A 27,814-nucleotide genomic window follows, 5' to 3' on the forward strand; every position below is an offset into this window, starting at 1 on the left:
TCCCATTGTATGTAAAAATGCATATATATATATATATATATGTGCATATAATATGAAGAGTTTTATCGCAAAACAAGTTAATTGATTTTTAGTAGAGCGGTTAAGCCCTCAAAATGATAGTATATACAATATATGTACATATATTTCATCATATCTATATCTATATCTATAGATATGTCTACAGTGCGAGAAGAAAAGCATTTGTGGACGTAGCTATATAGCTAAGTCCACAAATGCTCTTCTTCTCGCACTGAATATAAATAACGAATGAGCCACACTGGTGCTGTAAATGGTCGGGACCCCTTATCGCTCTCTCTCTCTTTTTCTATATATATATATATATATCTTTATATATATGTATATATCCCTTTTTCTGTGATTACATATCCCATTGTATGTAAAAATGCATATATATATATATATATATATATATGTATGTGTGCATATAATATGAAGAGTTTTATCGCAAAACAAGTTAATTGATTTTTAGTAGAGCGGTTAAGCCCTCAAAATCATGAAAATTGTGCAAAATTTGACTTAAGTATGAAACTTTCACCAGTGTTAGTACATACCATAAGATTCATTTTAAGATCGGGAGGTAAGTCTGATTTGACCTCTGATGACCTCCAGAGGTCAATGCACTTTGAATATCAGAATATTGATGTTTGGAGGCATTTGTAAATGATAGGCTTAGATCTTGGTTACGCTGCACTAAATATGCATTTGTACCACAAATCTTCTGATTCCACAGGACATTGACAGGTTTTTACCTTTGACCTATGATGACCTTTAGAGGTCAATTACCTCAAAATACCATAATATTGATCTGTGATGTTATTAGTTATTGATAAACATGGTTAAGATGTGCAAAACAAGCATATCTGTTTTGCAATGAAACTGTCTTCATATTCCAAAGAGCAAAGACAGGTTTCTAACTCTGACCTCTGGTGACCTTTTAGAGGTCAATGACCTCAAAATATGATATTGATCTGTAGTGTCATTAGTTAATGATAAACATGGTTAAAATGTACAAAACAAGCATACCTGTTTTACAAGAAATTGTCTTCATATTCCAAAGAGCACAGATAGGGCTCTACCTTTGACCTTTGGTGACCCTTAGAGGATGTACAAAACAAACACAATTGTAGCCCAGATGGCTACTAGCACATGTTTATAATAAAGAACAAAATAGAATAGAATAGAATAGGATAGAGAGTAAAAGAAACAGAACACAGCAGTCGTTTTCCTAGACACCCTGTGAGGTCAATATATGCTCAGTCTTTTCCCCTTCTTGGTGTTTATGAAACCGTTTATCTTCCTTGCAGCTATTTCCTTTCTTCTTTTTCTTTTTTGGTCAAAACCACCTCTTCCAAGAAAAGTCTATGGTCATACGAATTTATGAGTTTGATGTTGGCTACTTTCCCCGCTAGTGGTCAGCACTCTCCACCCCCAAAGTCCCGCGCCAAATTACGTGGAATGACGTGATGACGTGTTTTTGCCCTCTGATCCCCAAACATAAATGACCCTCTGAGCTAGAAGGTGGCCCTCCTGCCAGAATTTATCCCTCTATTTTAGCATTTATTGTTTAGTGGAGTGGGTCAAACAGGAACTCCAAAGACAAATTCAGGGAAAATGACCCAGAACAATGATGACGTTGGTTGCCATAAGGACACTAATATTCATTTGGTTTATCATTTTGATATCCAAGAAACAATAAAGTCTTTACCAGTGGTTACAGAGAACAAGTGAATGAAGAAACTAAAAGACAGTGGGCCAGTTAATCAGAAATTGAGATGAATCATAGAAAATTGAGTTTTCACAGAAACGAATAGGAGGAGCAAATTGAACATTTGACAAGTAAGAAATTAATTTCTAGTGAACACCGCACCCCAATATAAGATTGAGTCAATGAAATGCTTTAGGAAAAGGAAGTTTGTAAGTAAATTAGTTATTTAAAAAAAAAACATGTCTCAGCCGAAAAATCAGTTAGAGTGGCAGGCACAGTGGGAGCGGCTTCACACTATGTAGTGAAGCAAAGGCTGCAGAGTATTTTGAAATTTTGAGGAACATTGAGAATAGTTGGAGACCACAGAGATATTGTCAGGAGTTCCCCTTTCTTGGTACATTATGCCCCCCCCCCCTCCAAGTCAACCAAGTAATCTTTCGTTGAATGCACCATCGACCTACGCTGTGAATGTGATGAGGATCTAACTGTCATGACTGAACCGGCGAGCAGCAGGACATTAGGAAAAACCATGAGTCATGATAAGACAAAACTTTGGTTTACGCCAATTTGGAGTGCAATTACAAACTCTCAATAGTGGTGTCATTGGAGATGTTGAAGCGCCCTGTCAGACTGATACAAAGTGGAGAGTGATGGTGACGAAGAGAATACTGACAGCGTGACGGCAGACCGCTCAACGGACGGCCCAGTCACACTGACGAGATCGACAATGACTTGCAGACAAGGACCACATTCGTCGACCGAGAGTAATCATTTAAGAGGAATGACTTTAATTTACGTTTGAAGACATTTCAAGAGATGTAGTAGTCTGATATGTTAAGGGGAAAATCATTCTACTGTTTGCAGTCTTGTGAACATACTTGTATCTTTAGCGAAAACTGTTCGAGTACGTGGACAGTGATGAGTAGGCCTCTATAAATCACTCTGTCGAGTAATATTAGGTATTATATGAACCAAATGGCTTCTCTTGAACATGTATTGTGTTGAAAAGTTCTTGGTAATTCTTCTCCAGGCAAAATCTGTACATGAAAATTCCGATGTTAAAAGCATGTGATGAGAAATGTAAACAGTATGTGCGAGTGTTTCTATGTTTCCTGCTAAACTTGTTTGTCAGTGGGGAAAAGGAAAGAAAAGAGAGGAGAAGTCTCGCTCTACCATGTCTACATACCACAACGCCTACGGATATCTTTGTTTCACATCGTTAGCGGGGAAAAGAAAAGAAAAGAGAAGTCTCGCTTCATAAGAGATGTTCAGATCCCGCTCGACACCACAACGCCTACGGATGTCTAGGCTGAAGGTGGGTTTGAATGTCTATAGGGTCGATAGAGCACCAACAGTAAGTGCAGATTAATTGGCACGCTATCTTTTGAAGAGAAACAATACTTTGTTTCACACAAGATGGTAGCAGAAAGACAACTGATAATCATCTGCTCATGTGAAATCAAGCAGAAGTTTTTCAAAACATTTCAAGAGGCATCTTGGTGAGTTACAGTCTGTTAAACATGCCAATATACTGTGAAAAACAAATTGAAGGCCACCTGCAATAGGCCACCTGCAATAATGCCTCGCATTTTCCGACATCGCAAAAACTTTGATCAACACGTTCCATAATACTCGTGATGGAGAGGGAAAATAATAAACAATAACATTGCTAGATTGATGCATTTCTGCCAAGACAACAGACAGGAACTGATATTCCACGTAAAATACATGAAACATGTATTTTGATTTTTCCACGCATTTTTCCCATATCATTACACACAATCATTACACACGTATACTTGATATGGTGTTCAGCTCACTGTGTGCAGACTGAGCACGACCCGATAATTCAGAACCTCTGCCTGAGAAAGGATTGTAGCCTATCCCGTGAGTCAAAAAGAAGATTTCTTATCATCTCGTACATCCTGTACTCTATGCGCAATGCACTTATCATAGAGACAAGCTTGCCTTCACCCTAACTGTTTAGATATTGCCAGTGGAAGACTCTGATGATCGCATACAGTGGCTGTGCACCTATAAGAACGCTGGTCTGACCTCAGGATGTCTATCCAGTTTAGTCGTGGAGGAGATCTGTGTGCCGATCCGTGCAATGTACGTAGGCTCAATCGCGTGCTTCACTGAAGACGCAGATGCTGCCCTGTCTTGAAAGAGAACGAGGGTATAGATCTAGACCAATTTCAGCAGGTTACACTGAATCATCACTTGCTGGCAGAGAGTCTTAACCGGATCATGCAGGTGATATTACCCGCTGCCAGCGTACCCTGATTCACACATTGGATGCAAAACGGATGGCGGCCATATTGGAAACAACCAATATTTGGGCATGGGGGCACAACTCTTGGCCATCAGGCCCAAGTGTTAAGGAGCATCGAGCATAAAGAAGACTATTAGAGTAAATAGTAGTTCCACTCCTATTTGGAATTGAGGTACCTAAACAAGTCATTGAAAAAATGCCCCAAATTGCCTGACGTAATGACCCAAACCTAATTGGATGACAATAGCAAATTGCAAGACACAGGGTTGCTTCATGTGGAATGCAGGTTATGTCTCACAGTATATCGCTTTCCAGATGGTCCATGACGTCACTGCATGCTCCAGGACCATGAGTCATTCATCGGAACCATACAGCCCACGAACTTGACACTGACCGACACAGGCCCGCCAGCTCGAAACTTGGTAGCATTGCCCATGAGTTGCCATGAGCCTGACACTTAGGCAAACCAGGCCCAAAAGAGTCCGAGACATGGGGAGAGGGGGAGGTCCACAAGACCTACACTGAATTGATTAAGCTTTCTGATGTAATACATATATCAATCTCGTGGGTCTTGTTTTCCTCGAGTGTCGAGCTCGAGAACCGCACAGCTTATGGGCCTATTATATTTGATGTCGGGCTCATTGACCTTGTTCATCTAGTGTTTAGGTCACGGGATGTATGACTCGGGTTGTTTTGACTCGTGACGTACATCTGATGAGGTGGGCCTGTTGTTTTCTGGTTGGCATCTGTCACCCTTTCATCCAGTTCAAGGGACTTTGCCATATGCCTGTTCACAAACTATTAAAGGGGATGGCTAGTAACTGATCACTGGAAATCAGTGGGAATGCTGGACGATGATTGTTCCAATCCTTGTGGGATTCATTTAAGAGTACATAATATATCTATTGTTGTGTGAAAATTATTTGCTTCAGAATGGTCTCATATTCAAGTAGTGTGCGGTTTAATGTTCCCAGGTTAGTGTGCCTGGTCAGTGACGGGGCATTAATCTGCACATTACTTAATATGAGACCGTTGTGAAGCAAATAATCTTCACACAACAGTAGATATAAAATGTGCTCTTAAATGAATCCCACAAGGATTGGAACAATCATCCCTCAGCATTCCCACTGATTCCTACTGATAGGTTACTAGCCATCCCCTTTAAGCATCAACCCAAAATATGGTACTCCTCACCCCCACCTTCCATTTTTAAGCATACAAATTTTGTCCAGTGCAAATGGGATAATGTTGCACATAATTTCATGCAAGCTAGTCTGCATAACTAACCCAAATATAAATATTATATTTGAGATCACTGCCATCACTGAAGACACGTAAGCTTCATTTCTGAAGTAATTGACCGCTCACATTCCTGAGACCTGTTACCGTGATGAACCAATGCTTTGTGGAATGTGCATACATACTTTGATTATAACGTCAAGGCGTGATTTGTACATGATTAAACATATAGGATTAAACCAATGAAGCCAAACTTCAATATTTGCAATCCTACACAAATTTTGATATTCTAAAAGTCTGACCTCACGTTGTCCTTAGAGGTCAAAGTTGGATATACACAGGGTAATGACCAATGTTCTGTGGAATGAGAAGACACTTCTTGTAGTATAAATGCTAATAGCATATTGCATGATTGCACACCAAGGCCCCATTTCTTGAAAAGTTGATGTGATAGCAACTCTTGCTGGAATGACAATTGTCATAGTAACGGCAGGAATCCAGCTTCCTGATTGGCTGTTGCTATTGGAAGTTGCCATTCCAGCAAGAGTTGCCATCCTAACATCTTTTATGAAATGGGGCCCTGGCATACAGTCAACTATTGAATATAAATATAAATATTTTGATATTTTGAGGTCATTGACCTGTCATAGTCCTCAGAGGGCAAAGGCAAAGACGCGTAAATAATATCCCTTGATCTGAGGAATAGGAAAACGATTCAGTTGTAACACAAATGAATTTTTAGGACATCGTTATGTTTGTCATCAACCAATTGCACCAAATATCAAAATTCTGATAATTTGAGGTCATTGACCTCTGGAGGTCATTAGAGGTGAAAGGTAGAAACCTGTCAAGGATCTATGGAACATGAAGACAATTCCACTGTAACAAAAATGAGTTTTTAGTACATCATTACCATATTTAACATTAATCAATGATGCAAAATATCAATTTCTATCAAATTTTGAGGTCATTGACCTCTGGAGGTCATCAGAGGTCAAAGGCAGAAACCTGTCAGGGTTCTATGGAGCATGAAGACAATTCCACTGTAACAAAAATGAGTTTTTAGTACATCATTACCATATTTAACATTAATCAATGACGCAAAATATCAATTCTTATCAAATTTTGAGGTCATTGAACTTCGGAGGTCATCAGAGGTCAATTCAGACTTACCTCCCGATTTTAAAATGAATCTTATAACATGTACTAACACTGGTGAAAGTTTCATGCTTTAGTCAAAGTTTGCATAATTTTTCGGCTTATCTGCTCTACTAATTCCATTCATGTTAAGTTGAGATATGTGTCATTACAGCTGCGAAAGATAAAGAAAATAATAAGGAAATACAGGATAATTTTAATCATAACGTCATAGAGTATTTCTTGTTAATTTACAAGTAAGGTACCACTGGAAAGGTTAAATTTTGCTCTATCTGATACAGTGGACTTACTTTGAAATGTTGCTTACCTCATTTTCCAATAAAACTTCATACGTATGTATTCAAATAAAATATGTATATATCATACATTTCATAGAGAGAAAAAAAGGCGAATAGATTGAGGGAAAAGAAATATGAGATAGATGGACAAAAATATGAAGATGTAGATAGCGAGAAAAAGATCAATAAAGAAAGAGATTTCGGGAGGAGATTGAGGAGAAGAAGATTACCATACATCAGCTTCTCTTTACGTTATTCTTGTGACATCTTCTTGTGAATATTCTGCATGTTTATGGTCATTCGTTTAAATAGGGAGGAAAGCAGATATTGGAGCTCATTTGCATAATTATTTATTCCAACTGTTTGATAACCGCTTTGTCTCCACCCCCCCCCCAAAAAAAGAAGCTATTTGCTAACACGTATTTGAATCCTTGTTTCAAAGAGTGAGATTGTGTGCGTAAATTTTCAAATAGAAATGAAAAAAGAAATGGGTTCAGAATTGTCAGCGAAAACTGGATACGCGCCTTCAGCGATGTTTAGTGCCGACTTGGACAGAATCCTCAGAGCATTATGCACACTGTCCATATTCCCTGGCACAAACACTAGGTTGTAAGACGTGTTTGACTGATGACGTCACGCCATGGAATGACCTTCACCTCCTCTCAGAGTCTCAGTCTATCACTCCCTCTCTGAAAGGAGAATAAAAACTCAAGTTTATTATATTGAAGAGCGTGAAAAAAAGAAAAAACGGGAAGCGTGGGCATGAACTGCCCAATTCGATGTAAACAACAACAACAACAACAACAACAACAACAACAACAACAACAAAACCAAAGCAAAACTGCTGAGCGTACACCGAGAATGCTGGCACACTGGAGTGAACACTATCACTTACTTGAAGAAAGTGAAAGAAGAAGAAAGTGAAGCGTTGACATGAACTGCCCAATTTGATGCAAAAAAATAAAACAAACAAACCAAAAACAAACAAACAAATGAAAAAGAATATTAGCGGACACCGAGTAAAGTGACCGCACACTGGAGTGAACACTATCCGGGCGAGTCTAACACAAGGAATATTGCCGAAAGTATTTACGAAAGAAGAAGATTAGTTACTTTTAAACGGAGATAAGTGGTTACTGGGATAAACGATGCTAAAAAAAAAGAAGAAGAAAAAAAAAGATTCATACACAGTACCCTTTCCACTATTTTCTTCTTTCCTTTTGTTTACCAATGAAAAATAATAGACAATCTGCCCCTTTGTCGAGCAGATTTAAACCCTGATCATCACGCGTGACCGTGAAAAGTCACGAATTTATTTCATTACTCTGCTGAATTGCTGCTGCTCAAAATACCAGACGAGCTTCAGACATTCAAATCGAATTGTGTCGAGCAGGGAAGAAGAAAGACGCCTCATAAAATGAACTAAATAAAATAAACTTCTGGCGTCTCTTTTTCTAAGTTGCGTGACTTATTGAAGAATGGTATGATGAACCTTTTCTGTGCTGTAAATAATTCAAATGTACACGCATTCCACACTATAGTGATTACTGTGGCAAGCAGGGGGTTAATGGCATACAAAAATAATGCATTGTCTCCTGTAATGGTTGCTTGAAGGTTTTCTTTTCCAATGCTTCCCCCAAACCCACATTCCCCGAGCGTGAATTGCTTTGTCATCATCCTTGTTTATAATCTTTTTTTTTTTAAGTTGTTGTTGTTGTTGTTTGTTTTCTTTTCTTTTTTATAAACTGTGTGCTTGTCTTGTTACAATAGTGTCGCTGCTGCTCTGGACTTTTGTGAAGGAAGAATTAATGTATGCATAATCCAGGGTCACGGCACCTTTTTTTTTGTGTGTGTGTGTACGTGTGTGTGTGTGTGTGTGTGTGTGTGTGTGTGTGTGTGCGTGTGGCGGGGAGGGGGTTGTTTTACTTGTAGGCCGAAAGTCAAAGAATCAGTATGATTTTTCCCATAGATCAACCAATATGGATATTTTCATACAATATGAAAGAAAACTTTATAAAAAAAGCTGACGAGAGTTTACATTATTATAGTTGTATAAGAGGACTGAATTAAAGAGAGTCTTTGAAATGATGACTTCTGATTCGCAACTGCATAATCATTTCTTCCTCACATTCATCCCCTTATAATTATGTGAGTGTCGTTGTTTGTTTGTTTTTTGTTTGTTTGTTTTTTACTTTTGAGACATGTATTAAAGCATAATGCGTTTATTCTCGCAGGAGCTTTTGGATTTATATTGACGGTGTCTGCATAGTCTGTTAACTTTGAAAGTAAGCCCAGCGCTTATAATTTTTCCGCATTCGTCTTTTAAGTCTTGTAGAGATCGGATGCTCTTATGTTTTTTTTTTTGTGTGTGTATATGTGTGTGAGGGATGTACGTGTGTGTTTGTCTGTGTGTGAAGTTAACCTCTCCAATCATTTTTTACATCGCTATTTTCCTGAAGCGATTCACAATCATTTTACTTAACTTTTTTTTGTGTATGTGTGTTATAGAATCTCAATACAACATAAATGCCGATCATTCTGAAGCAATGTTCATGTTTTGTTGTTACTGCGTGGTTCTTTTTTTTTCATTTCTCTTCTCTTAAAGGAAACCAAACCCCAAACAGAAATGTGGATTGAGTGAAAGCAGCAACATGAGTAGAATATATTGCAAGTTTGAGGAAAATTTGTCAATCGATGCAAAAGTTATGCATTTTCAAAGTTTTGGTGTTGGAACCACTGGATACTGTAAAAGGAGACTACTTGACAAATCTTCTTCAGGAAGTAGAGGGAATAACTACTATCCTTTTATGTCAGTATCAAGTTGATGGAATGTGTAATTTTCATGAAAAATGAATTTTTGTGGAATTCTCTTTATATTAATATTGTATTGTTGTATCATTGTGTTATTGTTGTCCAAACATGACGTCATGAACTCTAGTAGTCTCCTTATCCAGTGATTACGACGCTAAAACTTTTAAAATCAATAACTTTTGCATCGATTGTCAGATTTTCCTTAAACTTCCACTGATGTGTTATACTAATGTTGCTGCTCTCACTCTATCCACACTGTTCTGTGGGTTTTGATTTCCTTTAATGAACACAAATCACATTCACGAAACATGAAACCAGGTGATCATGCTTCATTGGCATTCTGACCTAGCTGGCTGGAAATACCAGTCTCTGTGACTCCACGTTTCATAAGTATGCACACACCATAATAATTCTGCATAAACATTTACCTGAGAATAGCCCAAAATGCTTGAGTGATCATCATTATTCAAGGGAGATTATTCAAAGGAATTCCAGTCAACATATTGAACTGATGGCATCTCATTTCGCTATTGAATTTTTCCACTCTAATCTGTATTTTTGTGGCAATACAGGACAGGGTTTCATACACTGGCTACAGCACTCGTTTTAGCAGACGACTCATGCAACATCAATTCGACAGTACTTTATGGCCCGGGGCTCCTCCCTACACAGTACACGCTTTACCGGGAGATTGGCGGGGGTACAGGTGAACAGCATCTGCTATGTCTGGTAAAATTCACAAAGCCGACCAGAACGGCAACGTCGACGGCGATGTCAAACTCAAACGCGAGGTCGGGCTCGTTGGCGGCATCGCCTTCGTGATCGGCGGGATGATCGGTTCGGGCATCTTTGTGTCGCCGGTCGGTGTCCTCCGGGAGACGGAGAGCGTCGGCATGAGTCTCGTGGTCTGGCTCCTCTGTGGGCTTCTGGTAGTGACAGGTAAAAACCGGTCTGTTGATATCTGTTGACATGTTCCCCCCTCACCTCCCTGATCCCACCTAGCTCGGGATACTCTGCGTGCGGACATTCTCGTCTTGTCACTAACTAGCTTTTCACCGGCAACGCGAACGCTAATGACAACGCTATTGGGCTAAGAATGGTGTCATGCACATGCGCGAGGAAGCTGATTCCGTTGCTCAACCCGTGAGGCTGCGTCGTCTATAGCGCTGGCGTTGTAGATCGAAACCTCGCTATCATTAAAGCCCCGCTGAACTTCAATTCATTACTACCCTATAGGGCCCATAATCCATATCAGAAAGATAAGATGGAACACGATAAATTTACCAAATATGCGCAAAATCAGAGCTGCATTCAAGGAATTACCGATGAGACACAAACACCGAGAAAATCCAAGGTAGCATTCTAATTTTCTCCATTGTGTTACTAAACAGACACAGATGTACGAATTTCATGGGAAATTAAGAGCCTTACAAATATTACTCATTCAAGAAGAACAATCATCCCCCAAAAAGAGGCTTAAATGTAAATGATTTTCCATTGATGTTTTTGTTTATGTAACATTACCAATGAATGGTAAACATTGTACAGTAACAAAGAAACAAAAGACGGTTCCAAACAACACAAATGTGGGCAATTGGTGGGTGAGATGGTGGAACTACATCATAGAACTCTTGCGACTGTGGGAATATCTCGATCGGCATGACACATTCTTGGTGTTACTAGACAATCTCTGCAGTCTGGATAGTCCTTGAGTGCACAATGAGGCCCAGATTCACGAAGGTGGTACAATGAAACCATGGCTTAAACCATCGGCAAAAACCATGGAGCGCCAAGTGTCGCATGGAATATTTCGTTATGAAATCAGTCATTCCGTCGATGAAATGATTTTTGTAACGAAAGTTTGTAACGAAATGACAGAATTTTTTAACTAAATGAAAATTTTGTCCACGAAATGATAATTTCATTAACGAAACGGTCATTTTGTCGAAGAGATGATCAATTTTGTAACGAAATATTCCGTGCAACACTTGGCGCTCCATGGTTTTTGTCCATGGTTTAAACTATGGTTTCTGTCCATGGTTTAAACTATGGTTTAATTTGAAGCACCTTCGTGAATTCGGGCCTGAGTCTCTGGTTGCACCAAGATGATAATTATTATATAAGGTCCTTCATAAGAAGGCTATCATTAAACAGGATAGTGATCCAATCACTAACAGAAAAAGGAGAGAGAAAGAGAGAGAGAGAGAGAGAGAGAGAGAGAGAGAGATCGAAAGATAGTTTCGTATAAAGTTCTCTCCAGCCTTAAGCCGTATTGTCTCTTGCTTTCAGACTCCCGCCATCACAAGAATGATGCTAAAGGAAATATTATGCGAATACCACATTACTTATAGTCAACCTCGCATTAACCTCACATAAAAAAGTAGCTAAATCGAAGAAAAATTACACCATTTTTTCCTGCCTTATTAAAGGTGGGGGGGGGGGGGGTAAGCCGAGTTAAGATCTCTTAAGTTCTCTTTTTTTCTTTTCCTTTCGCTCTCTCCATTCTTTCCGTCTTTTTTGTCAAGTCGTGTCATGTCTTTTGTATTTCTCCTGTCTTGTTCCGTTCTGTCGTAAATTATATCTGTGATAAGTATTTGTTAATAAGTAATTCATAAGTTTGTTCATTTTTTGAGTGGTTCACAACATACAAGCTTACTTTTTAGTGGACCTCTCAGTTCTTTTTTTTTCTCAACTGAAGCATAACTTTGGACTTTTTTTGCCAGTATGCATTCTTTTGTTTATTTGTATCATTTATCTTTTACAAAGTCGAATGTTTATGTTTATGATGTAATTCCAAATATATCATGCGTTATGTTTTGTTGGAAAAAGAAGAATGAAAAATGAATGAATTGAATTGAATTGAAGATTTGTCCTGTCTAATTAACTTTGACTCGGGCGAGGATGACTCGGTCTGCTTTCATGAATTTTGCCTTACAAATCTAATTGTTCCAGAAGCCAGGAAGAAAAAATTTCTCCCACATATAGGCATAGCTATGTCAAGTTACAAGTCTGCGAAAGGTGTATTATACCTTTCAATGATTGAAAACAAAACAACAAAATCTTGTGGAACTCGAATATCTTATACTTTATACTGTTGCCCACTCAAATATCTATCGTTAGCGTCGTAGCCTCATTAGGCGTTTTCACATCAGCCCGATGTTTCGAAATAGCGCGCTATTTTCTGACTTGGGAAATTGGAAAATATCTCGAGCTTGGATTTTTATCGGGCTGATGTGAAAACGCCTATTGAGCAATGACGGATCCTGAATTTCTAAAAAGTACAACCTGTGAACGGAGCGTTCGAATCTCCTAAAACTGTACTGATATGTACTAGTGGTAATTCTGCATTCGTTCAAGGAACATTGATATCCGAGTTGAATTCTCCCCTTTGACGATGAACAAGTCGGCACATACATGCCTACTGGATATGCAAGGAACTCGGGTTACAGGATTCCGGAAATGTTATTATTTTGGGGGGTATTTTTCGGCTTTTCTTTCGATTCTATACGTGCGATAGCGTTTATGGATACACATTACTGCATCCTTACCCTTCAAACAAAACTGTTTATTTTTTTTTCTTTAGATATAGAATGGCCTACTTGTCACAATCAGGTAGGAGATAGACTTGTACATTTCAAAGACGTGAATTGTTTCTGTGTCTTTTCTTCGACAGGCTGTCTCTGCTACGCTGAACTCGGTACGATGATTCCGAAGTCCGGCGGGGACTACGCCTACCTTTTGGCGAGTTTGGGCGATTTGCCCGCATTTCTGTTCTCCTGGACCTTCGTATTCATCATCCGTCCCGCCACAGTGGCTATTCTCTGTCTCGTCTTCGGCACTTATACAGCCGAGTACACCGTGCCGGGTGAATGTGTGGAGAAAGAGGGCGTGGCCAAACTGTTCGCCATCCTCGCTCTGCGTGAGTATACCAGTAGGCCCTACTATCGTCCAATCAACGTTACCATCATAGTGATTATGACATAATGATGACAGCCACATTCTACTATTCTTTTATGATTTAGGAAACAAATGGGCAAAGAGATTTCTCCATTTGAACAGTGTTGAACATAAAGGAAAATGGCCAAAGGTAGAATGCAATCATAAGGCTGCGTTCACATAGAAGTATACTATTCGGGTATTCGGGGCTAGTTTTCGAGGGCACGCGAATAGCTTGAATCGAACGATAGGATTTCCTCACACCGGTTCACATAAGAGGGCACTATTCGAAAGTACCGAATAGCTGCGAATATTATAGCAAAGTGGGAATTGAGCTTGTTCGATTTTCTTGCAGCGTATACCGTCTCTCGTTTATGAAATAATGACAATTTTGGTCTGGATCTGCCCTTTAGCAAAAATAAGCATGTAGACTGACATTCTGATACAGTTTAGAAATTGTTAATAAGATTTGCTGGGATGTAGGAGGAAGAAATCCTCACTGCATGGGATGGTGAGTTGACGGTGCGGGTGATAGTGAACTCGGTGCCCGAATAGCGAATAGCGAATAGCGAATAGCGAATACCGAATACTTCTATGTGAACGCAGCCTTAATAATACTTAATGATGTGCACGCATTCTGTTTTGATCTAACACAACATCATATCATTTCGGTATCGTTTTACTATTAGATTTTACGCTTTATTTTGTATGATGGTGCATATGGCGCACGTATCCTTTTTCGGTCTTGTAACCATAATTATAGATGACAGATAAAACCCAAACGCAAATAATTATCATTGATTATAGATTGTTCAAGACAGCAATCATGCAGTCGACCGAGTTCAATAGATAGAAAATGGAAAATCCGTAAAACTAAACTTGTGCTCTTTGTCTGAATAGTATCTGAAATTTGCCACTTTTCCTTTTCAGTGTTGTTGACATTCATCAATTCGTACAGTGTGAAAGCGGCCAACCAGCTGAATATTGTCTTCACGATCGCCAAGACACTTCTATGTTTTATCATCATTGCAATTGGATTTGTTAACATTGCACGAGGTGGGTAATGTATAGTGCTAGAGGAGTTTGCATTAAGTCAATACTATGAAGCATTCTAGACACACAGCACAAAATAAAACTTTACACCTCTAAATTAAGACCTTACACACTGTAGTCAACACACTTCAAATTGTACTATGCAATAAAGAATGAGGATTGACTGGTATTTCAACATTAGAAGATTTGTCGTTCCGCCAACTTCTATTTTGGTACAATAATATTAAATTCAACCCTCAAAGTGTAGGTCAAAATGTAGATCAATATTTTGAGTGTTACATTAAAGGGGCATTCCAGATGATTTTCATAATTTCACATCATGTAGTACATAAATCGACAGCTTCATGTATAGATTCGTGGAATTTATTGTGGTTCTTGAGCAGAGAAAAATCTTAAATAAATTACACTGAACAGTGTTGATGACATCAGAGCCTCACATATTTCAGAAATGTAGCAGTGTGATTCCATTACGATACTGCTTGATCAACAAGTTCACCTGTGAGGAATCTATGTATGCCTTCTTCTTTTGTTCTGCTTCCTTGAGCTCCAACTCATGCATTCTTATGGTGAGACTGCACATTGCCTTGTCATCGTCCTTGTTCAAAGTTCACCTGTGAAGAATCTATGTATGCCTTCTTCTTTTGTTCTGCTTCCTTGAGCTCCAACTCATGCATTCTTATGGTGAGACTGCCTTGTCATCGTCCTTGTTCATTGCAATTTGATATAAATTGTGAAAAAACATACTCATTCCTCATTCCAATCACTATGAATTTTGAAACTCTGTACTCAGTTTAACTAATTCATAGTTGTTCAAATTTTAAAGTCTGAAAATCATCCGGAGGTCCCCTTTCAGCTGTTTGAGTGTTAAATTTAACATTTAACAACAGGTTGTTGAAGGGGTCACAATGTGAATTTACCATTTCATTTTTAGAGTGTGACGAACTTACATGTCTTTCAGTCTTGATCAACATCGTAGATAAGAATTATGATAATCACGATAATGTTCTTTGTCCAGTTTACCAGGTTTGCACCGATGCAATAGTGTTTCTTAGCTTTTTTTCACAATGTAGGCCTTCACAAATCAATTTTCAATATCCGGTTACTTAGACACAGTAGGCCTTGACAATGTACAAAGTATAGTCAAATTTGAGCGTACAGAGAAAATGATATTATTGGCAATAATGTCATTAAAGGCGACCTTCAGATTTTTATATTTGAACAATAGATTCTTTTATAGTTATACTGAGGACAGAGTTTCAGAATTTATGATAATTGAGATGAAGAACAAGAATATATTTGGAATTTATAAGAAATTGCAATGAAAACGGATGATGACATGGCAGGTCAACCATAAAAATGCATGAGTTGGGCCTCATGGAAGCAGCACAAAAGAAGGCATGCATAGATTATACACAGGTGAAATCGCAAGCAGGCGGTATTGTAATGGAATTACACTGCTACATTTCTGAAATATGTGAGCCTACTATGTCATCATCCTTGTTCAGTGTAATTTGTTTAAGGTTTTTCAAAATATGGTTTCTCTGCTCAAGAACCAAAATACATTTCACAATACAAATGGAGCTGTTGATATTATGTACTACATGATGTGAGGCCTCCATCCATTTCAAGCTCGGTAGTAACCGCTTACGATGGTGGTCTCCTGCATTCAATGATCTCTGTTGTTTACTGAAAAATACTGTATATCTTAATTTATGTTTCTATGTATCTACATTGCTCAATGTAATCACCTATGTGTATCTATTTATGTACTGTTATCGATTTATTTCACTGCACTTGTTATTCTTTGTCTTTGTACTTTTGGAAGTTTGTATTCAAATTGTATCTGACTGAATGCAGAAATAAAAACAAACAAACAAACAAACAAACTACATGATGTGAAATTATGAAAATCGTCTGGAATGCCCCTTTAACAGTGCATATTTTGTAACAGCATTAGGTAGCGATTACATAATATAGTTAATACTGACGTACAGTGTCACTTGCATGCTGCTGTGTTTGCAGGAGAGACAAACTTGCTCGTTCCTTCGGAGTCGTTCAAGGGCAGTGCCCCGGATGTGTCCTCTTATGCTCTGGCGTTTTACCAAGGACTTTGGGCTTATGAGGGATGGTAAGTTCTATCATTTCGTTTCAATCTACTGTTTAATTGGAAGGTACAGTATCGGTTGAGCTGAGGCTTCATGTTTCCATTGTTTTTTTTTATTATATATATATATATATATATATATATTTTTTTTTTTTTTTTTTTTTTACTTGAGATAATAAGAAACCTCTTATAAAGTATGAAAGAGCATACAATTGAAATCAAAGTTTATTTAATAAAAATTGGCCATGAAATGGCTGAAATATCCAAGCAAGAGCGATCCTAATAAAATGTGGGGAAAAAACCTTTTATTATGACCGCTTTGGTTTATTTTCTGTCTAGATATCTCAGCCGTTTCAAAAACCGATTTTCATCAGAAAACAAATGTTGAATTCCTATTAGAATAAGAATGCTTTTTAACATTCTATAAAATGGTTTCTAAGCATCTAGCAAAAGCTTAAAACCGGAATCCTCACGTCAACCAACACTGCACTGCACTGTAAGATTTGTTCTGTGGGAAGAATATCTTGATACGATGACAATGTTACAGTGTCAAGTGTTATTATTACAAATACTCAATTTGTCTAAAGTCGGTAGGTTTTCTTTGTTGCCTTGAGAATAAGAGACAGAGACATAACGAGGAAAGTAAACCAAATGCAACATTCTTTCTACCCACAGGCCTACATCGGCAATAATCTTTTCTCAATGGCATCGGCAATAATCTTTTCTCAATGGCATCGTCATTATTCAATTTCTTTTTTTTTTTGCCCGATGGTTAGGGCAAACCCAAATGAAGTTACCTACAGAAAGTATGTCTTTGTGTCACCTTGGGAAAGTTCTGCACACACGACCAATTATTTTAGTTTCTAATGCGGCATTTACATTAACCCACACAGGACATATCTCAATTCGCTGACAGAAGAATTGAAGAATCCTCGAAGGTAAACGTATTAACTTCTTGTGGATGTGTACACTTTAAACTAGTCGGAAATCTCACCGGCCAACATTACCATAATAAATGGGTATCTTCTTATTGAACTTGATATAGCACAATTGTTCTTTTATCAAACAATGATAATAATGATAATAATAATAATGATAATAATAATAATGATAATAACAGCAAATTTCTAACATTAGTATAGCGCATTTCAGACTTGGAAATACGCTTTACAAATGCGCTTTACAAGTAACATATCTATATGTATTACAATTAATATATGGATATATTGATATAATATTATTGATATTTTTCCAGGATCGTATGGATGGGGAAAATATTTAGATATCACAAAAAAGTACAATCACACATCGGTTGAAACTGCATTGATATTCATTGTCTTAGTTGTTTCGATTTACATGTTACTATTCAAGCGACATCATCAAATATCAATCAGAACACGTTCCATGTAATTGCAAAGTATACAGCTTTTTATTGCAAAGACAGCGTGGATAAAGTCGATAGTAACACCACGTAAATGTAATCCTTGTCACTGCTTGTAGGGACTGTTGCTTGGGGGAAATAAGAGCCTAAAATGAGGAGAATCGGTGGAGGAGGGAAGCGAGATATAGAGAGTGTAAGGAAGACAAATATTGAGCATTAAGGGGCAACGGTGAACTGGAATTTGAAGTTGTAATGTGCAAGGCCTAATATCACGTAATATAGAGACGGCGGAATAAGAAAACAGGCAGAGTTGTAAGAAAGAATAGACTGACAATCAAGGGTTCGGATGGACTGCAGACGGAAAGAGCTGCGGGAGCGTAAGAGTAATGATCGAAAGTTTAGTCCTGACTCATGTACACAAATGGGGGGGGGGGTGGTAGGAGAAAAGGTACAATAAAATATACACGAGTAATTCTTCATTCCTTTCTCCCCTTTCAGGACTACATTTCATATTTAATCATTATCTATACAGTTATTTTGTACTGTCTACTTTACCTCTTGTCTTTCTTTCTTTATCAGTCTCCGTATATATATTTCTTTAAATCTACTGTAAATAACTTTTGATATCTACTATAGATTTTTATCGATCATAAATACTATTTATATTATGAATTTATCGATTTACGTTTATTTCACCATGTACTTTTAGCAAAGTACATGTCTTTATTCAATCGTGTTTTTTTTCTATCTATTTGTATATTTATTTAATTATCAGAAACCTCCCTCTGGCCGTCATGATAGGAATTCCAGTCGTGACACTGATTTATATCGTCGTCAATATCGCCTACTTCACTGTCATCACACCAGCGGAACTCATGGTATCAAAAGCCGTTGCCATTGTAAGTTCATTGGTCATTAGTAGGTCCATTTTGTCGAAAATTTTATTTTTGCAAGACATTGCAAGATATTGTTCTCCTTTAACATAAATCATAATATTTTAATGTGCCGTCTGTTTTTTAAAGCAAACACGAAGAAAAAACAAAAACAGGAAACCACAAGCAACAACATCATCATCAACAACAACAACAACCAAACAATGTACAAGTTAGCGATCGCACTGAAAAGGAAAAAGTGGTAATGCAGAGGAAAACTGTTGTTACATCTTCGTTTATAGCCAAGAAACCCCGACTGTTGCCCGGCTTGTATTCCCTCTCCCCTGACCTGACCACTCTTGATATGCCGATAGAAAGAAGAAGACAACGAAGAAGAAAAGAAACAGGCATTTGACAGTCAAACTTTCAATAGGTTTGACAATTCTGTTCACTGAGGTGCTTTGGAGGATTAATTGCATGGTTTCGCTCCGGACGCACCGATTAACTGTCTTTTGTGAACGTGCAATTATTGCGTTAAGGAGCAAATAGGCGGTTCTTTCATATTTCCGCCGCGCGGGGTTGTTGGAAACGCCTTCAACCAAAACCGTGGACAGTCAGTGGGCGTGGGAGTCTCTGTACAGAGTGACAACCCAATTATATCATTCAGCTATGCTCCTTCGGCCTTTCTAGCCAACATAAGGCAGCACATTAGCAAACATCTTCAACGTATAGAATCGTAATATCATAGTGTATGTCAAAATAACAATATAATAATTTCAGACTGAGGACACCAAGTGAATCGTTGTACTTCAATACACTAGGAAAGCGTGGATCACAGCACTTCACGAGAAGAATAGATTTAGCCCTAAATCTCATAATAATAATCTTTTTTTTTTGTTACGTAGTAACGTAGGTAAATTCATGCATTTTGAAACGCGAGTTGAAATAACATTTGTGGGTTGTTGTTTTTTTTTTTTCCTTTCCTGCGTTTTAGACCTTCGCGCAACGAACCATGGGAATTTTTGCATGGATTGTGCCTGTTGGTGTGTGCATATCTACATTCGGTGCAGCCAACGCAAGTCTCTTTACAGCTGGAAGGTAAGACGAACTGTAATATTAATGTTATTTGAATTAGCTCGTTTATTTCATGTTATTCTCTCCCTTCCTCCTTAAAAAAAAAAATCGTCTCTTTATCCGTGCAAAGTTTTGAATGGCCTTATTATATGATAGTGATATTGTCTTTCATTCACTTAGCCTTTCTTTATTTCTATTGTTTTTCTCTTTTTTTTGACCTGCCAAATTGTTTTGATATAACGAATTACCGAAGTGCTCCTCTTTTTTTTCAAACTGAGGCAATGTTGCAAACTCCCCGAATCCATTCAATCATAATGCATCCCTTACAAATCGAAAAATAACCAAAGACAGAGGGTTCGCAAACTTTGAGGATTCTTTACAACATGGCTGAAAGTTCATGCTCTCCCCGTTTTTACCGCGGCGAAACATAGTGCGTGATATCGGTTTTCAGTATTAGGTATCGTGATTAGGTATCAGGTATTAAGCTAGAAAATAGCCCCCGTTTCCATGTAAAATTCAGAACATCAAGACTAGAACAATTAATGTTGGCTTACCGTCAGTGAACCTGTAAAGGCACGATCCGGCTGAACTTCCCGAATTTAGGTCGTATGTCTTATAAAACGTAGGCGTTATTACTTTGTTTGTTTATGTTTTTTTAATGAATGCCATGGAGGAATGCCGTCTCTCTCTGACTTTTAAGTATCATACTGATGCAATGAATTAAAATGAGATGTACACAAGATATAAAAACGCAGGCTATATGGCGCAAAATTAGCCTATAGGATGATGACCGTCGTGTCTCCGATTTGCGTCTGGTTTCCTGCCGGCGTCACTATTCTTCAACAACCCCAAAAAGCAAACATTTGTACTCGGAGTATGCTTAACAACGATTTTTTTTTTTGATTTACAAATAAGCTTTGAACAAAACAAAAATTATAAACAAAACAAAGAGAAGGTATTTGAATAGGGAGTTCAAATTGTGAAGATAGGCCGCAAATCAACAAAGTCACTTCTATGTTATAAAATCATTGTGAAATGAAAGCTCCAACATTTATAAGTTGTCACAATCTCCAGCGAACGTCAAGGAATTTAGCAATGAGCTATTTCCATGAAAAATAGAAAGAGACAATAATTTCATGATCAAACGTGATTGGGAAAACTTGTGCCTTATATTTTTTTTTGTCCTAAAATAATGTTTTTGGGAAGATCCTTTGTTCTCGATATGCGACAGGTGGCCAGCGCATGCGTTTGCGTGCATTGGGCATGGGAAAGTGTGCGCGTTTTCAGAACGCACTGTGTGACGTCATTACAAAATCCATGTTGTAAATTCAGTGCCGGCGACACGGCACATAGATGCCGCTCTGGGGATTCTTTTTTAGCTGAGGAAAAACCCTACTTTCGCAGAATACCTGTGCTAAACCCAAATGCAAATCATTGAAAATTGTGTGGTCTCGATATTATGTCAGTATATGAAGCAAAACTATGACTTCATAAACAAAAAAACATGAACATTAGCCTGAAGTAATGATAACTTACCGCAGACTAGTAGTTCTACGCTTTTGTTATTGATGTTTCGCTTTTGTTCGTTATCCTAAGAATTGTCATTCAAAAATTACCATTCTCATTTCATCGAACTAGTAAGGAAGCCGAAGATCCCCTTTCCACATTTCATAGTCAAATGTAAAGTATTAATTTACATTTTACCCACATCCAAAGGTAAATCTGGTACACACTATGTTCCTTTTTGCATTTGTTATGTTCCCAACGTCAATCTCATAATGTTGCATGTATTCAATTCAAATCAAATTTATCTCCAATATCACTTTTTCCCAAACACAGTTACAAGAGAATATGAAACAAAATTATATATGCATAGGTATAAAACATTTTTTTTTCTCCCAAATCATTGTATCGCTAAAGATGAGAGGCTCATGTTAAAGGCAAGCCTGCATGCTACTATCGATAAGTGTCCGAAATCAGCATGAGACTTACCGTTCTTACTTCTTTAACTATGCCCTGTAATGTCATTAACCTATGTCGTGAATTTCGTTTGGCAGTGCAATTCATTACAAAAACGAGATAGCGAAACCGTAATCTTAATACATACGAGTTTTGTGATTGTGGGGAAATGGTCTAACTTTTCTCCGTACGATAATGGATAGAATAGACGGATGAAGTTGAGAACATTTTTTTTCCCTTTTGTGAACTACAATCAGGCGGCTCTATGTTCACATTAATTAAGTGATACACGTGACTCTGAACACACATACTCTCGTAGAAAATTATAACTCTGTGCCCCATTTGTTTTGTTCGAATTGATTTAAAGATACATCAATGAACAAAAAGACTATTGAAGAATTTGCCGAATCCTACAAATTAATGCATTCACTCTATTTTTGAAGACTCACCGTTTCAGGCAGAGAAGCTCCGAAGTATGAAGATCATTTTACCACGGCTGATGTCCAGAAACATTAGGGACTTTTAGATTTCGCATCCAGGTCGTGGACTGCGACGTGATGACGTCATTTCATGGTACTGCGCATGTTCCAGAGTTTCTGGCACGTCCGTCGCAAGTATCAAGAACGCGTCCTCGACGGATTCACGTCCTCCCAGATTGAGGACGGGCAGCGTGCGCAGCTTGTATTTAGCATGACGATATTATACGTCACCACATATGTCGGACTCGTACTCACCGTTGACTGAAATTTAAAATGGTTTTGCTCTGGCGTAGACGGGAGTCGCCGGGAACGGTTGGCTCGCACTTTCGGGCTGCCTTCCGTGTTCACACAATCTAAAAGATACTATTTTGCAGAACTCCAACAATAAACCCATTATTAAACTACCGCGCCAGACCTCGAAGTACAGAATGTTATAACATTGTATAACTCATGTGCGTATACTTCGTCTAGTAAAAGGCATGCCTGCTTTCAGCTAGCTCATCATTGAGTCATAATGAATAAATAAAAGTAAATATTCAAAAGATGCAAAGTCCAGCTTTGCCGTTGTGCAGTGGACATCGTTTGAAACAAACGCGATGCACGAACACACTTCAGGACAGGGAAAGAACGTCTTTTCATAGGCCCTCCTAAATCGAAATATGTATACTCTATGAAGTAGATTTGACTATCAACATTTGTCAATTCCCGTCGCTGTGATTCATTTCGATCTCCATCTCCAGAAATAGGCGTCGGTAAAAAGTGACCACTAGTCTTAAAAACAACCCCACAGGAAATCCATGGTATTTTGTCTCACATAGGGCTTGCTATATCGTCACTCGTGAGGCAATTAACTTCATTTTTTTTTCTAACAACTAAAGAGGGGTAAACGTTTTCTGTCGCTAAACTTTCCTTTCCCTTTTTATTGAATACCGTGTGACAAATTTCACACGGTTGCACATTAAAATGCCATAATGACAAAACTGCATCTTACCTTGTCTGAAAGTTTTAGAAGTTTCCAGAGCCACTGTGATTTTGTGATTGTGTTTGAAAACTGTGTTTGTGTCTACTATTATAGGAAAAATATTTCGAACGTCGAAGACGTCTCTCCTCCAGGTAATAAGGACTTTTTGATTGTGTGAACGTGGCCGCCAGTCTCGTACGAGAACGACTGTAAATGGCTGCGGTGCACTCGTCACGTCCGCGGTCAAGGTTTTATCACCATTTCGATTTTCAGTGCACGCCGTTCGCGACATACTGCTATGACGTCATGCCCCCCGTCCCCTCCAGCGGGCTGGCGATTGGTTGCGCTACGCGATGACGTCATCACGTCATGAATCTAGGGGACGTGAAATCCTTGGACGCCGTTCACGATTCTTGCGTTGGACGTGCTGGCGAGACTGGAGCATGCGAACTTCCTTAAGATGACGTCATTTCCTGGACGGCCACGTCCACGACGAAATCAAGAAGTCCCAATTCATTCCATTAGTTTTCACAGCATATGTTTTAAAATCACACTCAAGATTCCCATTCTTGGAAGGATTTTTTTTTTTTTAGCAAACAGATTGAAGAAGAGTCTATCGCAAAAGTGCCTATTGGCAATCTTAACTCTGTCAGCTACATGTTCTCAAATTCCAGGGAGGTGATTTGACTCACAGTATTGAACACGTAGAGGATCTATAAGAAAATCTTAACGAAACTGATATCGATATATGCTTTCAAAAGTGAAACACTATACTACATTTTATCACCTTGTAAAACCAAACTGCTGTAATATGAGTTTTAACAAAGATACAGATTTGAAGTAGTTTCTACAAATTATCAGTCCCAAGTGGAGAATTAAGTGGTATTGTGTTTACCTTGCCCAAGGTATATCAAGTGGCGAATATCGATGTAATTTTTTTTTCACTTATTGTAGGCTATAATGTCGAAAATGTCCAAAATGTCTTCACCATCTGCAATGTATTAACAAAAGCCAGCATAAAGCTATTTCAAGTTTATTGTGTGTGTGTTTCAATTCTGTAGTGGAAATATCTTCTTGTACACTTATGAACTATTCTCCATAATAATTACGTGACCAAGATCATTTGATCGAGGTACAATAATGGGAATGTAAAACTTTTATCGAAGTAAGTTAAATTTAGAATAAACGTTTATTTCTTATGACCGTGGAGTCACCTGATTGCAGCCGCTCCCCTGTTTACTTCACATTTCTCATAAGACACTCCCGAATCCAGTTATGCTGAGCCCTGCCCGAGATTGGGAACTTGATCGACAGTTAGAATTGATTGACAAACTTTATCCCCTTTTTAAACTAAATCTGAGTGTAGCAAAGAAATAATATTCAGATAAGTCATTAGAATAGTGTTAAAACCTGCCGCAAATCAAGAAACAGTAGCGACACACTAATACTTTCGTCAAAAGAATACTTCACTTTTAATTCTTGTTTAGTCCTTCAAGGACCGATATAGAATGCATCCAACTAGTCGGCACGCCAATTGTTCAAGTACATGGCCATTGCATTGATTCGGAAAGAGGTTTGATCAGGATTTTTTTTTTTTTTTTTGGCTGAAAAATAATGTTTGCGGGAAGATTTTTTTCATATTCCATATGCGTCAGATTTTCATTGCATGCGTGCCCATGTATTAGGAATGGGGAATCGTGTGCGTTTTCAGCATGCATATCATGACGTCATGTAAAGTGATAAAACATCTATATTGTGAAATGGGTGCCGGAGGCACGGTAAACATATGCCGCTGCTTGTAGTCTTCTCAGCATGGTAAAAATCTAATTTGTTAAATATCAACAATCTCAATGCAGTGATATCAACATGTCTAATTCAAAGATCCTGATTAAACGGTCCCAGCTGTACACAATAAAGGATTCAATTGAATAGATGATACGATTGACATCGTAAAAGATGTCTTGCAAGAACGCCTACTGGTGAATCTACTTGTTGTGGTTGATGTTTCGTTTTCGTTCGCCATCACTACAGAAATTATAATTTTGTAAAAGTGTCTTCTCGTGTTGAACATTCGAAAATCTAGAGTATTTCTTTTTTTCTTTTACATTTTTCTCTAACTCGTACACTGATAAATTCTCTGGTATCACAAACGGTAAACGGACTGCCGTCTAACATCATCTCGATTATCGCTCCCAAATTCGTCACGAATTCGATGCATATGTCGATTAGTAATTCGTGTCATATTAAATAACAAACCCAAATTCTCTTGACTTTCTGCGCTTTTGCATATATTCAATGTGAGAAAATACCGTGACAATGGCGTTAACCGTGCGAAATCATTCAAAGACGAATATAAATGAAGGAAATTTTTTGAGGTGAGTTAGATTACGACCGTAGAGGCTCCTGTTTGCGGCTAAATCCCTGTCAGCGGCATTCTTTCTAATTAATCAACGGCAGCAAAAATATTTGACATTGAGGACTGCAAGACAAGACTTTTGTTGGTCATCATTTACTTCGAAGTGCACCTTAGACTATTAAGAGGGAAAGAAATGATCTGGTATACAAAAAGGACGTATTGACCATTTTACAAACATTTTAAACCCGGCCGCCTGTCATGAAACATCACCATTATTTAGCCACTGTAAGAAGAAAGACTTAATATAAATGTCACCTTTTATGTCATTCAACAAAATCTTTGAACTACAAAGTTAAATCAACAAATATGAAAATAAAAAAACATAGCCATTTCATGCTTATCGACAAATCTTTGAAAAAGCATGGGTGTAAAATTGTCATTCAAAAGATACGATTTCAGAGACAATTTTTTTGTACTCCAAATGCGACAGGTGGCCAATGCGTACGAACACGTAGACTGCTAATGAGGAAATGTGTTCGTTTTCAGCACGCACATCATGACGTCATCAAACGATTCAACACGTCAGTGGTGTAAAGTCATTGCCGGTGACACGGTGAATACATGCCGCAATTTCGGTTTCCCATAGCAGAGGAAAATATCTATTTTTGTCATTTTAACGTTTCAAGCTCTCCTATTTACGCATACATTATTGAAATCTTCAGATGAATATTGTGTAGTCTGCCGAATTATATTTTGTTTAAAGAATGACAATACTGATAACATTGTAAATCAGGACTAAATTTACCGCAGACTGGTTGTTCTAGTCTTTGCCATTACTTCTTTAATTTCGTTTTTTCATCCTGTAATTTAACATTGATGATGAAAAAAATAAACACCGGCGTACATTGAATAAGTCTACAAGATACGAGAGACATTGGTTTTATATCATAGAATTATTCGTAAACTGTGATAAAAAACAAACAGACATGGATAGACATGCATGCCAACGTAAAGCAATTGTCTAGCATATTCCATCCTTACCCACTCTGTTAAAATCCTGGCCCCAATCACTGCATTTTACAAAGATTACATCTTAATGTCCAATAAATAAATAAATAAATAAATAATCGGTCCAAGAATTTCACGCTTTTCAAAAATGGGAATGAAAGTTATTTCCATTTGTTCGAGTACATCTGTTTGCATTTATATTGACATTGTGGAAAGGTTAGCGCCAAGGGTATCCACCATCCTTCTTATTAACGAGGATTTTTTTTAGAGGGATAAGTCATGACATTATTGTTAGGAAAATCCATTATAATCACGTTCACTCTATTGTTTTTATTTTTGTTATGAACAAATAATAACTTTGATCTTTTTTTTCGTAATGTTCTTATTTGTTACAGTAGAACGTACGAGCCTCTGCTGTGACCGAAACGTAGACAAAACTTAATAAGAAAATGAAAAAAAAAATTGTTTAAATCTGTATAACCTACTTCGACATATTATAAGGAATCGTTTTACCAAGAAAAACTCCATGCCACAATGATACGATCCGCCTCCAGGCAAACTTGCTTTGGTAGTTCGATACGGTGAAATTTCCTAAACCAAGGAGATATTACAGTATAGTAGACAAATCCAGTCTTCAAAACCGGATGATGCATTCATATACGCACCTTGTGGAATAAAAGTTGTTTCGAAAAGATGTCATATTCCAGACCAAGGCAATAATGGAGAGGTGCATACACAAATCCACTTGTACAAACTCATAGGCCTACTCCTGATGGCAGAGTGTCACTGATGTCACAAAGGTCTTTAACGTCTGTCTGGTACTTTCTTCAACGTAACGACAAGTCAAGATTAAGATTTAAAACATGACGCGCGCACGGATATTCGAAGCTGCAAACGATCCATTTCCCCGTTTCCATTCGGAATATCCTAACAGACGTACGAGTTTAATATCTTATGCAGAATGCATTCCGTTTTCTGTATTCTGTCAGCTGTATTAATAATAATAATAATAATGAAGTCTTGTATAGCGCCGGTATCCGCCAAGTCAGGTGCTCATGGCGCTTGCTCCAAAATAAATACATAATTCAGCTTAAATTTCATGGGTGCACCGCTTGTGATATGACAGTTAAAATAAAAAGAAATA

General features: G+C 37.9%; 1 protein-coding gene across 1 annotated transcript in view; it reads left to right on the forward strand.

The window, feature by feature from the left end:
* The first annotated feature begins 10,209 nt into the window (after window positions 1-10,209).
* The window catches only part of LOC139733838 (b(0,+)-type amino acid transporter 1-like), a 91,984-nt gene continuing 74,379 nt past the window's right edge, over window positions 10,210-27,814 (forward strand). The window contains exons 1-7 of the mRNA XM_071644644.1: window positions 10,210-10,426; window positions 13,161-13,406; window positions 14,354-14,479; window positions 16,499-16,604; window positions 17,474-17,518; window positions 18,737-18,860; window positions 19,828-19,931. Coding sequence (XP_071500745.1) covers window positions 10,210-10,426; window positions 13,161-13,406; window positions 14,354-14,479; window positions 16,499-16,604; window positions 17,474-17,518; window positions 18,737-18,860; window positions 19,828-19,931 — 968 coding nt within the window. The remainder of the gene's footprint in view (window positions 10,427-13,160; window positions 13,407-14,353; window positions 14,480-16,498; window positions 16,605-17,473; window positions 17,519-18,736; window positions 18,861-19,827; window positions 19,932-27,814) is intronic.

Source organism: Diadema antillarum, unplaced genomic scaffold (assembly GCF_040938485.1).
Source record: "Diadema antillarum isolate AM-2024a unplaced genomic scaffold, OU_Dant_1.0 seq00000498_RagTag, whole genome shotgun sequence".
Lineage (NCBI taxonomy): Eukaryota > Metazoa > Echinodermata > Echinoidea > Diadematoida > Diadematidae > Diadema > Diadema antillarum.